Source organism: Patagioenas fasciata, chromosome 9 (assembly GCF_037038585.1).
Source record: "Patagioenas fasciata isolate bPatFas1 chromosome 9, bPatFas1.hap1, whole genome shotgun sequence".
NCBI classification, from domain to species: domain Eukaryota; kingdom Metazoa; phylum Chordata; class Aves; order Columbiformes; family Columbidae; genus Patagioenas; species Patagioenas fasciata.
This window is the reverse complement of record NC_092528.1, coordinates 1,381,582-1,395,660: the sequence shown is the minus strand read 5'-3', so window position 1 is coordinate 1,395,660 and position 14,079 is coordinate 1,381,582. Positions and strand designations below refer to the sequence as shown.

The following is a 14,079-nucleotide window of genomic DNA, read 5'->3' as shown; positions in this document are numbered from 1 at the left end:
CCGGGTGAGCACCCAGGTGTGCCCAGGGCTGTCCTGCAGAGCAGGGTCCCTGCACCCCAGGGCTGTGCTGGGGCCGGGACTCTGCCGCCTGCCAGGGTCAGCGCTCAGCCTGCCCGGGGAGATCCCGTGGCAGCAGCTGTGGGTAGAAGGAGCGACCCCCGGCAGGGTAGGCAAGGAGCTTGTGGGGTTGAAGGGTGCTGTGTGGGTCAGGGCTGCTCAGAGCTCCAGATCACCCACACAGACATGGCAGAGGCTCCTTCTGAACAAGGACATCAAGACAGGAACAGCTGCAAGGGAGTGAGTCTGTGCTTTCAGTTTTCCGCTCTTGGTTGTCTGGGTGTGCAGTGGGAGATGGGGATTTATTTCTCTCCTTGGAGAAGACACTGAGACCCCAGTTCTCGTTAGGACTTGTCTGAGCTGCTCCTGAGCCCCTGCACACACAGAGCTGCCCCTGGGCAGTGCCAGGAGGTGTGAGCAGGACAGAGCTGAGCATACAGCAGTGGGACGGGGTCTGTGACACTGACAGGGAGCAGACCCAGGGACAGAGTCACAGCTGCAGGCAGCACAGGTATGGGCAGGGAGAGGGAGATGGACCAGAAATGCTGGGGAGGGGATTCAGGACCCCCCTGCCATCCCCTGCAGTGCAGACACATTTCCCAGTGCAACCCCTGGTCTCCTCTCCTCCCCAGCAGAGCCTCTGCCCCAAAGCCGTGGGGTCCAGGTCCTGAGTCTCCACCTCAGCAGCTGGACCTCCACGTGAAAGGTTCCTGGAACGTGGTACACAAAAGAGGTGCTAAAAGTACTTGCTCTACAGTGTCATTATGTGAGCGGCAGCAGCACAGCCGGGTAAGGAGAAGGTTCCACAGCATGCTCATCTGCCTCTTTGTCCTTGCTCTATTTTCTGGTAGCACTGCAGTGTTCTTCCCTGTTTCTCCACCTGTCCCTGGAGCTCTTGCTCTCTGGGGTTGGGGTGCAAGTGTGGGTCAATTTTTCATCTGACAGTAACTCAGGAGTCTTGCCCCAGAAGTGTGTTCATGGAATCTAGATGCCCAAGCTTTATGTTAAGCTGTGATTAACTGTTTTTTTTTCAATTTATAGAAACAGAATTGGCTGAAACATCCTTCCATCAGGGAAGAGGTTTTCCATGAGAAACAGCACGTTTATTTTCCACAGAGAAGTTGCCCCTAACACAAAACTGTCTTTCCTCCTTTCGCAGTTCCTCATGCCCACAGGCAGCAAATGTCCAACAGCAGCTCCATCACCCAGTTCCTCCTCCTGCCGTTCACAGACACACGGGAGCTGCAGCTCTTGCACTTCTGGCTCTTCCTGGGCATCTACCTGGCTGCCCTCCTGGGCAACGGCCTCATCATCACCACCATAGCCTGGGACCAGCATCTCCACACCCCCATGTACTTCTTCCTGCTCAACCTCGCCCTCCTCGACCTGGGCTCCATCTCCAGCGTTGTCCCCAAGTCCATGGCCAATTCCGTTTGGGACACCAGGGCCATCTCCTACCCTGGATGTGCTACCCAGCTCTTTTTTTTCTTGTTCTGTGTTACAGCAGAATATTCACTTCTCACCATCATGTCCTACGACCGCTACGTTGCCATCTGCAAACCCCTGCACTACGGGACCCTCCTGGGCAGCAGAGCTTGTGTCCACATGGCAGCAGCTGCCTGGGCCACTGGGTTTCTCAATGCTCTGCTGCACACGGCCAATACATTTTCACTGCCCCTGTGCAAGGGCAATGCCCTGGACCACTTCTTCTGTGAAATCCCCCAGATCCTCAAGTTCTCCTGCTTACACTCCTATCTAAGGGAACTTGGACTACTTGCAGTGAGTTCCTGTTTAGCTTTTATGTGTTTTGTGTTCATTGTGGTGTCCTATGTGCAGACCTTCAGGGCCGTGCTGAGGATCCCCTCTGAGCAGGGACGGCACAAAGCCTTTTCCACCTGCCTCCCTCACTTGGCTGTGGTCTGCCTGTTTGTCAGCACTGCCATGTTTGCCTACCTGAAGCCCCCCTCCATCTTTTCCCCATCCCTGGATCTGGTGGTGTCTGTTCTGTACTCAGTGGTGCCTCCAGCAGTGAACCCCCTCATCTACAGCATGAGGAACACGGAGCTCAAGGATGCCCTGAGGAATCTGATGACTGGATTATTTCCTTATAGCTATAAACTGCCCATCATCTTCTGCATAACAGTTATAGTGTAAATTGTTGTAGGCCCGTCCTGCCTTCTGTATTTTTTGTTGCTGCTTGTGGTTTTTCACATGTGGTAATATTGTCATCCCCTTTCCAATTCACTGTCTTCTTTGCTTACTGAGGGGCTGTGTGAATGAGAAGTTGTGCTCTATGGGTGTTTCAACAAATTAAAAGGCCTTGCAGTATCTATTTTTTCCTGAGATCCTTTCACCAAGTCCTGTTTGGAGCTGCAGGGACAGTTCCTGCGGTGGGTGGAGAGGAAAGGAGTCCATCATGGCAGCACTGCCAGGGAGCAGCAGCGCTTGTTCTTCCAGAGCTGTTCTGGTTCCACTCCCACACTCTCCTTCTCATCCCTTGTGTTGGTGCAAGGCCTGAGTGCTCTGGCAGCTTGGTCCCCGTCCTGCTGTGTGTCAGTGCTGTGAGCGCAGGCAGGGACAGGCAATGGGCACTGCTGTGACGGAGCTGGGCTCACAACAGCCTTTCCAGATAGAAAGATGATCTCTAATGGGCAGGGACAGAGGGTTTATTTCTTCTTACAAAGGTTCTCTCAAGAACATGCCCAAGAAAGTGACCCACATATGAAACACCATTGTACAGCTGAACAGTGTGTGTGTGCAGGGCTGGCACACAGCAGTGTCCTCTCACAGCCAGGCCTCCTGCCAGAGACCTGCAGGACCAGCAGAGCAGGGGCTGGGCTGTGCTTGTGGGTGCTGGACACTCATGGAATCTGCCCCAATCATCATGGACTAATCCGTCACAACCTTCACTTCCAGCCCAGACCTCTCGCCCCAGTTCAGAGCGGTTCTTTTTCCCTCCTTGGAAAGACCCTAAATGAGTAGGTCAGAAATCTATGTGTGCCTTGTACAGATGAGATGTGAGCATGAACATCATGTACATGAGGTGAGATGAACCCAAGTGAGCCCCAATGCTGTCAGGTATTCCTCATGCCATTTTGTACCTGGGACACGTCAACCCTGTCTGTCCATACAGACTGTGGAACAAGATGCTGGAGAGCAGCTCTGCAGAGAGGGATCTGGGAGTTCTGGTCAACAGGAAATTGAACAAGAGCCATCAGTGTCCCTGGAGCCAAGAGGGACCCGTGCCCTGGTGCATCCAGCACAGCACGGCCAGCCGGGCAGGGAGGGGATTGTCCCGCTCTGCTCTGCACTGGGGCGGTCTCACCTGCAGCCTTCACTGTGTGCAGGGCTGGGGACAGAGGAGAAAAGGAGATAAAGCTACTGGAGAGTGTCCAGAAGAGGCTACAAATTCGGTGAAGGGTTTGGAGGGGATGCCGTATGACGAGCGGCTGAAGTCCCTGGGTTTGTTCAGCTGGAGCAGAGCAGACTGAGGGCAGAGCTCATGGGGCTGCAGGTTCCTCAGCAGGAGCAGGAGGGGCAGGGCTGAGCTCTGCTCTGTGACAGTGACAGAACCCAGGGAATGGCAGAAGATGTGCCAGGGAGGGTCAGTGGGACATGAGGAAAAGGTTCTTCACCCAGAGGTGCTGGACACTGAACAGGCTCCCAGGGAGGTGTCACGGCCCCAAGCCTGGGCCCCTGAATGATGTGACAGAGGGAATGTTCAGCAAGCCCCCACAGTGCTCCCAGTAACCATGTAGTGTTCCCATTAACCCCCCACTAACCATCCTACTGTTTCCAGTAATCCTCCCATTAAAAGTCCCAGTGCTCCCACCAGCCCCCCCAGTGCTCGCAGTGAACCCCAGGAACCCCTCATTGCTCCCAGTAATTCCCCGCTAGCCCTCCCACTGATCCCAGTAACCACCTACTGCTTTCATGTCAGCCCTCAGCAACTCCGACTGTTCCCAGTAACCAGTCCCAGTGCTCCCAGTAACCCCCCAAAAACCCCTCCAGTGCTCCCAGCAACCCCCATTGTTCCCACTAATCCTTCAATAACTCCCAGCAACCCCCCAGTGCTCCCAATATCTTTCCCAGTAATCCTCCAATAACTGCCAATGAACCCAAATGCTCCCAATAACCCACCCAGTGCTCCCATCAAGCCCCCACAGTGCTCCCAGTAACAACCTAGTGCTCCCAGTAAGGCCCCACCAACTGCCTGTGTTCCCAGTAACTCACCCCGTGCTCCCAGAAACCCCCATTGTTCCCAGTAATCCTGCAAGAACTCCCAGTAAACCCCCAGTGCTCCCAGTAACCCTCCCACTAGTCCCAGAAACCACCCTCTAGTTCTCCTGGTGTTCCCAGTAACCCTCCCTGTAACCTTACCAGTGCTCCCAGTAACCACCTACTGCTCCCAGTAACTCCCCAGCAAACCCCAGTGTTCCCAGTAACCCTCCCAGTGCCCCCAGCAACCCCCTCAGTGTTCCCAGCAAGGCCCCACAGGGCTCCTAGTAGCCCTCACAGTGTTTCAAGTGACCCCCCACTAATACTTTGAGTGTTCCCAGTACCCCTCCCAGTCATCCCAATAACCCTGCACTAATCCTCCTAGTGTTCCCAGTAACCCTCCCAGTGCTGCCAGTAACCACCCAACAACCCCCATTGCTCCCAGTAGCCCTCTCAGTGATCCCAATAAACTCCTACTAATCCCTCTAGTGTTCCCATAACATTCCCAATAACTCTACCAGTGCTCCCAGCAAACCCCCCCCAGTGCTCCCAGTAACCACCTAGTGCTCCCACTATACTCCCAGCAACCCCCAATGTTCCCAGTAACCCTCCCAGTGCTCCCAGGAACCCCTCACTAACCTCTCCAGTGATCCCAGCAACCCCCATTGTTCCCAGTAAGCCTGCAAGAAAACCCACAGTGTTCCCAGAAAACCTCCCAGTGCTCCCAGTAAACCTCCCAGTGTTCCCAATACAAATCCTCTACAAATCCTCTTAGTGTTGCCAGTAACCATCCCAGCAACCCCCCAGTGATTCCAGCAACCCCACCAGTGTTCCCAGTAACCCCTCACTAATCCCAGAATCCCAGAATGTGAGGGGTTGGAAGGGCCCTGGAAAGCTCATCCAGTGCAATCCCCCCATGGAGCAGGAACACCCAGCTGAGGTTCCACAGGAAGGTGTCCAGGCGGGTTTGAATGTCTGCAGAGAAGGAGACTCCACAACCTCCCTGGGCAGCCTGGGCCAGGCTCTGCCACCCTCACCAGGAACAAGTTTCTTCTCCTTTCTCAGTGGAACTTCCTGTGTTCCAGTTTGCGTTTGCACCCATTGCCCATTGTCCTGTCACTGGTTGTCACCCAGAAGAGCCTGGCTCCATCCTCCTGACACTGCCCCTTTCCTTATTGATCCCCAGGAATGAGTCAGCCCTCAGTCTCCTCTTCTCCAGCTCCAGAGCCCCAGCTCCCGAGCCCCAGCTCCCTCAGCCTTTCCTCACACGGGAGATGCTCCACTCCCTCCAGCATCTTGGTGGCTGCACTGGACTCTCTCCAGCAGTTCCCTGTCCTTCTGGAGCTGAGGAGCCACAACTGGACACAATATTCCAGGTGTGGTCTCCCCAGGGCAGAGAGGAGAACAAGGGAGTGACCCCCAAACTGACTCAAAATAGTGGTGCCAGAATCACCTCAGGGCTCAAAATGGCACCAGAATCACCTCCTCACATGGGACATGCTCCACTCCCTTCATCATCTTTGTGCCCTGCAACTCTCCCTGACTTTCTGATGGGGGATCCCCTTCACAGCATCCCCATCCTGGGGGCCCTGGGCAGCATTCTCTGGGCACTGTGGGGCAGGGGCAGGGTTGGTTGTACAGAAGTGGGTCAGCTCTCCACTCGGGTGGGGAGAGCTGCTGGGTGAAGCTGCCAGACAAGACCTTTTCTGGTTATCAAGCATTGATGCATCCAGTCTTTCCTGCCACTGAATCCTAGAATCACAAAGTAGTTTGAGTTGGAAGTGACATTCACAGCCCATGTGGTCCAACTCCCTTCGGTGATCAGGGACATCTTCACCAGCTCAGGTTGCTCAGAGCCCCGTCCAGCCTGGCCTGGGATGTCTCCAGGGATGGTTCATCCACCATCTCTCTGGGAAACCTGTCCCAGTGTTTTACCACCCTCAGTGTAAAACATCTCTTCTCATTTCATTCCCTGACTCTCCCCTCTTCTAGTTTAAACCATCGCCCTTTGTCCTATCGCAACAGGCCCTGCTCAAAAGTCTGTCCCCATCGTTCTTATCGACCCCTTTTCAGTCCAGAAAGGCTGCAATAAGGTCTCCCAGGAGCCTCTCTTCTCCAGCTGAACACTCCAACTCTCAAACCGGCAAACTCAAGACATTTTAATTTTTCAACACACTACTGTCACAAAAACATGAGCACATCCTTTTATATGGCGTTTTATATAGCATCTGTAGTCCCCCATAGAATCCAAATGTCACCAGTGGTACAAAGTGCCCCCTGCAGCCAGTTACCAGTGGAATCCCTCAGGGACCAGCACTTGGGCCAACACTGTTGAACGTCTTTATTCTCCCCTGTATGATGTGACGCAGTGAACCTTCAGCTCCTTTGTGGATGGTGCAAAGCTGGGCAGAGGCCTTGGACAACCTCACCTGGTTCACCCTGCCTTGAGCAGCACACTGAGACAAGATGATGTTCAACCTGAGTTACTCTGTGATTCAAGGAATCTTTCCCTTGGAAAGGTTTTGGGAGAAGGAATAGGTGGAGGAACAAGAAAAAAAAAATATAGGCAGAGGAGGAGACCTAAAAGCTGTCAAATAAACAGAGCAGTTCCTGAGAAGAATGTTTCTCTACTCAAATTGATAGCAGGAAATCTACAATCAGCTCCCCAGACTCCCTGTTCTGCTCATTGGCCCCTGGGATTTACAGCACATTTCTTTACATCAGATTCTGCACTGAAGTTTTCACTAATTGTTACAGCTTCTTCGCAGGAATCACTTCATGTTTCCTTAGAGGACTGGATGTAAACAGGCACCGGGGAATTTTTAATTAGAGGAAACAAAAAAGGAGAAAAAAAAAAAAAGAAAACACAATAGAAATTAATGATGTTTCTCAGTTCTATGGTTAAATTAAGCAGTTTCCAGCGAGGTCCATTGCCCTAATTGAAGAGTTGCCTATGAGAGCAACTTCTGAAAGACTTTACCTGCCTGAAGCTCAAAGCAGAGTGAGAGCTGAGAGGCTCTGAATGAGCAAAGAGTGAGAGGTGAAGAACCTCTGGGGAGCCATGGAAAGTGCAAATGTCCAGACAGGCTTCTGAAGAGATGAGTTCAGACATGGTGAGCTGGATAAGGACAGGGAGAAACTCCTGGATGTTCAGGGGATTAAATACACATTGTGATGGACAGAATTCTGGTAATGCAAGCACAGGGAAAGGTCAATGTTTCATCTCCCACAGTTCATACACATTCTGAAAATTCATAGTTTGACAGAACAGAACTTCCATGGATATTTTAATGGAAATATTGAATTATTTAATCTGATGAAAAAAAGAGTGTGGGGCTTTTTGTTCTTTTTGTTGTTGTTGGTTTTGTTTTTCAGTTTTGAGGGGAGTTCTCAGGTTTTCGGGCTGAGCTCCATGGTCTCACTATAAGCACCCAGTGCAAACCTCGAGAGGCCCCCATGTACCTGAGGTGTTTGCCTGGGACTGGCAGGGATCAGACCAGACTGATAGAGCCATGGTGCTTTCATCATTTACATCTGCTATTCAAGATTGTGTGCTTATTTAGAGAAGTTTCAGGACTATAGGTAAAGAGGCAGGTGTGTGAAGAGCACTTTGAAGAAGAGATAGAAGAATTTTCCAGTTGGTAACAGAGAATCATAGCACTATTTCAGTTCAAAGAGACTCTCAGTATAATTGAGTCCAACCATAAAATAAATCTAGCACTAAACCATGTCCCTAAGAACCTCATCTAAACACCTTTTAAACCCTTCCAGGTATGGCAACTCCACCACTGCCCTGGGCAGACTGTTCCATTGCCTGACAACCCTTTCCAGGAAGAATTTTTTCCTAATATCCAATCTAAACCTCCCCTGGCACAATTTGAGGCCATTTCCTCTTGTCCAGTCACTTGCTACTTCATAGAAGAGACCAACACCCTCCGTATTCCAACCTCCCTTCAGGCAGTTGTGGACAGCGAGGTCTCCCCTTAGTGATACAAGGCAGGATGCTGGTGGCCTTTTTGGCCACCTGGGCACATGCAGGTTCATGTTCAGCCGCTGTTGATCAACACCCCCAGATCCCTTTCTATCAGGCAGTTTTCCAGCCTCTCTTCCCCAAGCCTAGTAGCGCTGCCTGGGGTTGTTGTGACCCTATCCAGGACCCAGTGCCCTCAGGCAATTGGCCTCAGCACAACAATCCAGCTGGTCCAGATCTCTCTGTGTGGCCTTCCCACCCACCAGCAAATCAACACTCCCACCCAACCTGGTGTCATTTGCAAACTTACTGACGCTGCACTATATCCCCTCATCAAGATTATTGATAAAGGTTAAATAGAACTGAGCCAAATACTGAGCCCTGGGGACACCACTTGGGACTGGAGGCCAAGTGGATTTCGCTCCGTTCACCACAACTCTTTGGGCCCGGCCCTCCAGCCAGTTCTTTACCCATCACAGATACACCATCCAGGCCATGAGCTGCAGCTTCTCCAGGAGATGCTGTGGGATACAGTGTCAAAGGCTTTACTGCAGTCTAAGGACACAACACCCACAGCCTTTGTGGCGGATTCACTCCCCACGACAGACTTTCCCTCATCTGCTCAGCCGGTCACCTTGTCATAGAAGGAGATCAGGGTGGTCAAGCAGGACCTGCCTTTCACAAAGCCATGCTGATTGGACCCGATTGCTCGTCTGGTATGTGTGACCTCACAGTCCTTTCCCAGCCATGTTCCTGCTGTTGGCCTATCCCCTGCAGAGGCAGAAGTGACCTCACAGTGCCCTGCACAGCCATTGGCTTCCTACTGGACCATGAGCTCCTGAGACACAAGTGACCACATGGCATCGTACCCAGCCATCACCCTCCTTGTGGTCCAGTGTGTGAGCAGATAGAACTGAGCTGCTTTCATCAAATGTATCCAACAGATTTCCTATCAAGGGTTTGAGTGCAGAAACGTTCCTCAGAGGAGCTGCTGTATTTACTCTGGGGCATTATATATGTCTCTTGATAGAGCTCTCCAAGGAAAAGATTCATGGAATCCTACAATACTGCAGGTTGGAAGAGACCCCTGAACATCATCTCTGTCCCACTGACCTTTATGGCACCCCAAGGTTCATTTGTGCTCCCTTGGGCTCATCTCACCATGTGCACACATTGGACATGCACATGATGTGTATGGTTACAACTCATCTGTACAATGAAAACATGGACTTTTGACCTAGTATTTCATAGAATTGTAGAATGTCCTGAGTTGGAAGGGACCCACAAGGATCATTGAATCCAACTCCTGTCCCTGCAAAGGACACCCCACAGGTCACCCCGTGTGTCTGAGGACATTGTCCAGTCTCTTCTTGAACACGGTCAGGTTGGGGCTGTGACACCTCCCTGGGAGCCAGTTCAGTGTCCAGCACCTCTGGGTGAAGAACCTTTTCCTCATGTCCAAGTGACCCTCCCCTGGCACATCTTTCTTCCATTCCCTTGGGTTCTGTCATTGGTCACCACAGAGAAGAGATCAGTACCTTCCCTTCCTTCTCCCCTTGTGAGGAAGCTGTAGCCACCATGAGGTCTCCTTTTAGTCTTTTCTTCAGCTCTGATGCTGAGAAACCCCTTGGATTGCTTTCTGAAGCAGAAAGGAGAAGCCATGACCTTCAGGCAATGGGAAGGGGGATCCTGTCCCTCACACACGGCTCAGGGCTCTTCCTGGGACCATGGGATGTGGGTGTGCAAGGCCCAGGGAAGGACAACACTGGGACAACAACTTCCAGCTTCCCCATGGGGCTGCAAGGAGGCACCGAGGCCCCAGTGCCATGAGGACAACATGGCTTCTCCTGGGCCTCAGTGGCAGAGACAACTGCCATGGCCAAGGGGACAGACACCTGGGTTCTGTGGGTCCCTTCCAGCCTTGCCAGCACCCTTTGCCATCTCCACCACAGGCTGTTCTACACGGTCCTACCCCTGCCCCTCTTTCCCTGCAGGCTGCAGACACCCATCTCGCTTCCCCACCTGCTCTCACCCCAGCATTTCTGCACCTTCACTGCTGTGTCTGCACCCTCACTGGCTGCTCTTGGAACACAAACCATGGGCTGATCCAACTCCCTCTGGGTGACCTCTTGCACCGCAGCACTGCCCTTCCACTGACATTTCTTACTCCTCATATCCAATCCTCACCTTCCAAATTGCACTTTGCATTTTTTTTTTTCTCTCTTCTGCTTTTTCCAAATACCATGGAAAGCTCAGCCGCTTCAGAAACTGCCCTTCATGCAGGGAACCCAACCCATTAGGCTTCTTGTGGTCTTTTACCTGACCTCACCATGATTTTCTAAATCCCATGACTGCTACGGGCCGCTCAGCTTCTCTGACAGACACGACCATGTTCCTGCTGCTGTCCCGTCATGTTCTCAGGTGGGATGGACATGGTAACACATCTCTAAGGCATCTCCTACCCATCTCCTGGGTAGGGCCTGTGGGCACCTAGGCAGAGGTTCTTTCCCAGCCATGTCCCTGCTGCTGGGCTGTCACCTCCAGAGACAGAACTGACCTCACTGTCCCGTTCACAGCCACAGGATTCTGTTTGGATTATGAGTGTCTGAAACACAACTGACCTCAAAATACCACACTCATCCATCCTCCTCCTTAGCACCCAGGACCTCCGAAGACTGAAGCGTGTTCTACTCAGTCCTATACCTGCCCCTCCTTCCCACAGGCTGCAGACACCCATCTCGCTTCCTCACCTTGTTCAAATTTGTCAAATATATTTCCCACTAACACTGTGAGTGAAAAGCACTCCTCGCTGGAACTGCTGTTTTTATGTTAACACCTTCTAGATCTCCTCTACAGCCTTATTTTTCATTTATTTATTTATTTTTATTATTATTATTCTACCTATTCCCTCTCCAGAAACCTCTCCAAGGCAAAAATTCTGTCAAATCACAGAATAACTCAGGTTTACAGAGAACCCTTGTCTCACTCATCTTGCCTCACTCATCTTGTCTCACTCTCCTGCTTAGGGCAGGGTGAACCAGGTGAGGTTGCTCAAGGACTCCATCATCCTCAAAGGCACTGAAAGTTCACTCGGTTACATCATAGGAGGGGAGAATAAAGATGTTCAACAGTGTTCCCCAAGTGCTGGTCACTGAGAGATGACACCAGTAACTGGCTGCATGGAGGACTTTGCACCACTGATGATATTTGGGCTTGACGGTTCACCCAACTTCCCACCCAGCATCCACTTCTTGAGCCCCATCAGCACCACTCTGGCCAGAAGGAGACCATGGCTGAGCCTTGCAAACACCCTGTACACAACATGCCTTTCTTTCCCCTGTCCATTTGGGTTCAGCAGTCCCTTCCTTGTCCTTCACATTCCTGGAAACGGCTGCAGGAGGACGTGTCCCATCCCCTTCCCAGGGAGGGAGGTAGGGTGGCCAGCCTGTTATTCTCCCAGTTCCTACTCCTGCTCTTCTTGAAGATGGGTTTGAGGTCTGTGTTTTCTAAGGACCCAAGAACCATTCTGGTTTCTATGGCACTTTTGACATAAATATCAGGGTTCTGTCAGGTGTCCACTGGTTTCACGGGCTCCTTATGCACTCAGGGATGCTCACAGACAGAGTATGTCCCTTTTACACACAGAGCAGGAGTCACAGTGTCCTTCTGACTTCCTGTTGCCGCTCCCAAAGGATGGGAGACACCTCACCCCTGTGCTGTGTCACCTGCTCTGGACTCATCTGAGATGTCCCACATCATGAGGAATGGACACGGGGACCTCAGTCAAAGGAAACACACCCCAGTGCTGCATTCAGGTGATTTCCCATAGGTTGTTCCTCCCAGTATGAAATGAGCTCAAGACCTCGTGTGTTCCACAGGCCTTCACAGAATGGAAAGGAGTAGTTGATGGTGTTTGCGCTCACTCGGGTTCATGTCACCTCACGTACACGATGTGCATACTCACATCTCATCTGTCCAAAGCAAACATGGACTGCTGAACCACTCATTGAGTGTCCATCCATGGAGGGAAGAACAGCCTCTTTTGGTGAGAGCGCAGGGCTGGAAATGGTGGTTGTGAGGGGCCAGTCCATGATGATGCCCTGTGGCTCCTTCTGAGGGGTGTCCAGTGCACAGGGGCACAGCGCAGCCCCTGCTCTGCTGCTCCTGCAGGTCTCTGGCAGGAGGCCTGGCTGTGAGAGGATACTGCTGTGTGCCAGCCCTGCACACATACACTGTACAGCTGTACATGGCCACTTTCATATGCATATTCTTTAGAGAATCTTTGGAAGAAGACCTAAACCATCATGCTGTACCCATAGGAGATCACCTTTCTATCTGGAAAGGCTGTTGTGAGGCCAGCTCTGTCACAGCAGTGCCCATTGCCTGTCCCTGCCTGCGCTCACAGCACTGACACACAGCAGGACGTGGACCAAGCTGCCAGAGCACTCAGACCTTGCACCAACACAAGGGATGAGAAGGAGAGTGTGGCAGTGGAACCAGAACAGCTCTGGAAGAACAAGCGCTGGTGCTCCCTGGCTCTGCTGCCAAGCTGGACTCATTTCCCCTCCTCCCATGCACAGGAACTGTCCCTGCAGCTCCAAACAGGTCTTGGAGAAAGGATCCCATGAAAAAGAGTCACTACAGGGCTCTTTAATTTGTTTAAATACACAAAGGGAACAGTCAGTGGTTATAAAAGAACAGCAGACAGAGAATTTGAAAGGAGATGACAACATTATCACAATAGAAACACCACCAACAACAAAAAATAGAGATGATAGGCCAGGCCTGAAATTAGTTACATTAAAACTGCTATGCAGAAGGAGATGGGCAGTTTGCTGCTTCAGGAATTAATCCCGTCATCAGTTTCCACAGGGCATCCTTGAGCTCCTGGTTCCTCATGCTGTAGATGAGGGGGTTCACTGCTGGAGGCACCACCGAGTACAGAACAGACACCACCAGATCCAGGGATGGGGAGGAGAATGAGGGGGGCTTCAGGTAGGCAAACATGGCAGTGGTGACAAACAGGGAGACCACGGCCAGGTGAGGGAGGCAGGTGGAAAAGGCTTTGTGCCGTCCCTGCTCAGAGGGGATCCTCAGCACGGCCCTGAAGATCTGCACATAGGAGAAAAGAATGAAAATAAAACAAACAAATGCTAAACAAGAGCTGACCACAATAAGCCAGACTTCCCTGAGGTAGGAGTGTGAGCAGGAGAGCTTGAGGATCTGGGGGATTTCACAGAAGAACTGGCCCAGGGCATTGCCCTTGCACAGGGGCAGTGAAAATGTATTGGCCGTGTGCAGCAGAGCACTGAGAAACCCAGTGGCCCAGGCAGCTGCTGCCATGTGGACACAAGCTCTGCTGCCCAGGAGGGTCCCGTAGTGCAGGGGTTTGCAGATGGCAACGTAGCGGTCGTAGGACATGATGGTGAGCATGGAATACTCTGCTGTGATCAAGATGGCAAATGAAAAGAGCTGTGCAGCACATCCTGAGTATGAGATGGCCCTGGTGTCCCAGAGGGAGTTTGCCATGGACTTGGGGACAATGGTGGAGATGGATCCCAGGTAGAGGAGGGCGAGGTTGAGGAGGAAGAAGTACATGGGGCTGTGGAGGTGCTGCTCCCAGGCTATGGTGGTGATGATGAGGCCGTTGCCCAGGAGGGCAGCCAGGTAGGTGCCCAGGAAGAGCCAGAAGTGCAAGAGCTGCAGCTCCCGTGTGTCTGTGAATGGCAGGAGGAGGAACTGGGTGATGGAGCTGCTGTTGGATATTTGCTGTCTGTGGGTATGAGGACCTGTGCAAGGAGGAAAAGACAGTGACAAGTTAGGGGAGACTTCTC

General features: G+C 52.0%; 2 protein-coding genes across 2 annotated transcripts; one reads left to right on the top strand and one right to left on the bottom strand.

Moving 5' to 3' along the window:
* Positions 1–1,177: 1,177 nt before the first annotated feature.
* LOC136105088 (olfactory receptor 14J1-like) lies at positions 1,178–2,211 on the top strand. Its single transcript, XM_065844639.1, has one exon. The coding sequence runs from the start codon at positions 1,240–1,242 to the stop codon at positions 2,209–2,211; it is 972 nt and encodes a 323-aa protein (XP_065700711.1). The 5' UTR covers positions 1,178–1,239.
* Positions 2,212–2,348: 137 nt separating this feature from the next.
* On the bottom strand, positions 2,349–13,678 carry LOC136105085 (olfactory receptor 14J1-like). Its single transcript, XM_071812809.1, has 2 exons — positions 13,116–13,678; positions 2,349–2,442 (listed from the first exon to the last, which is right to left on the bottom strand). Exons 1-2 carry the CDS (start codon positions 13,676–13,678, stop codon positions 2,349–2,351), a joined length of 657 nt encoding a protein of 218 aa, XP_071668910.1.
* Between the last annotated feature and the right edge of the window lie 401 nt (positions 13,679–14,079).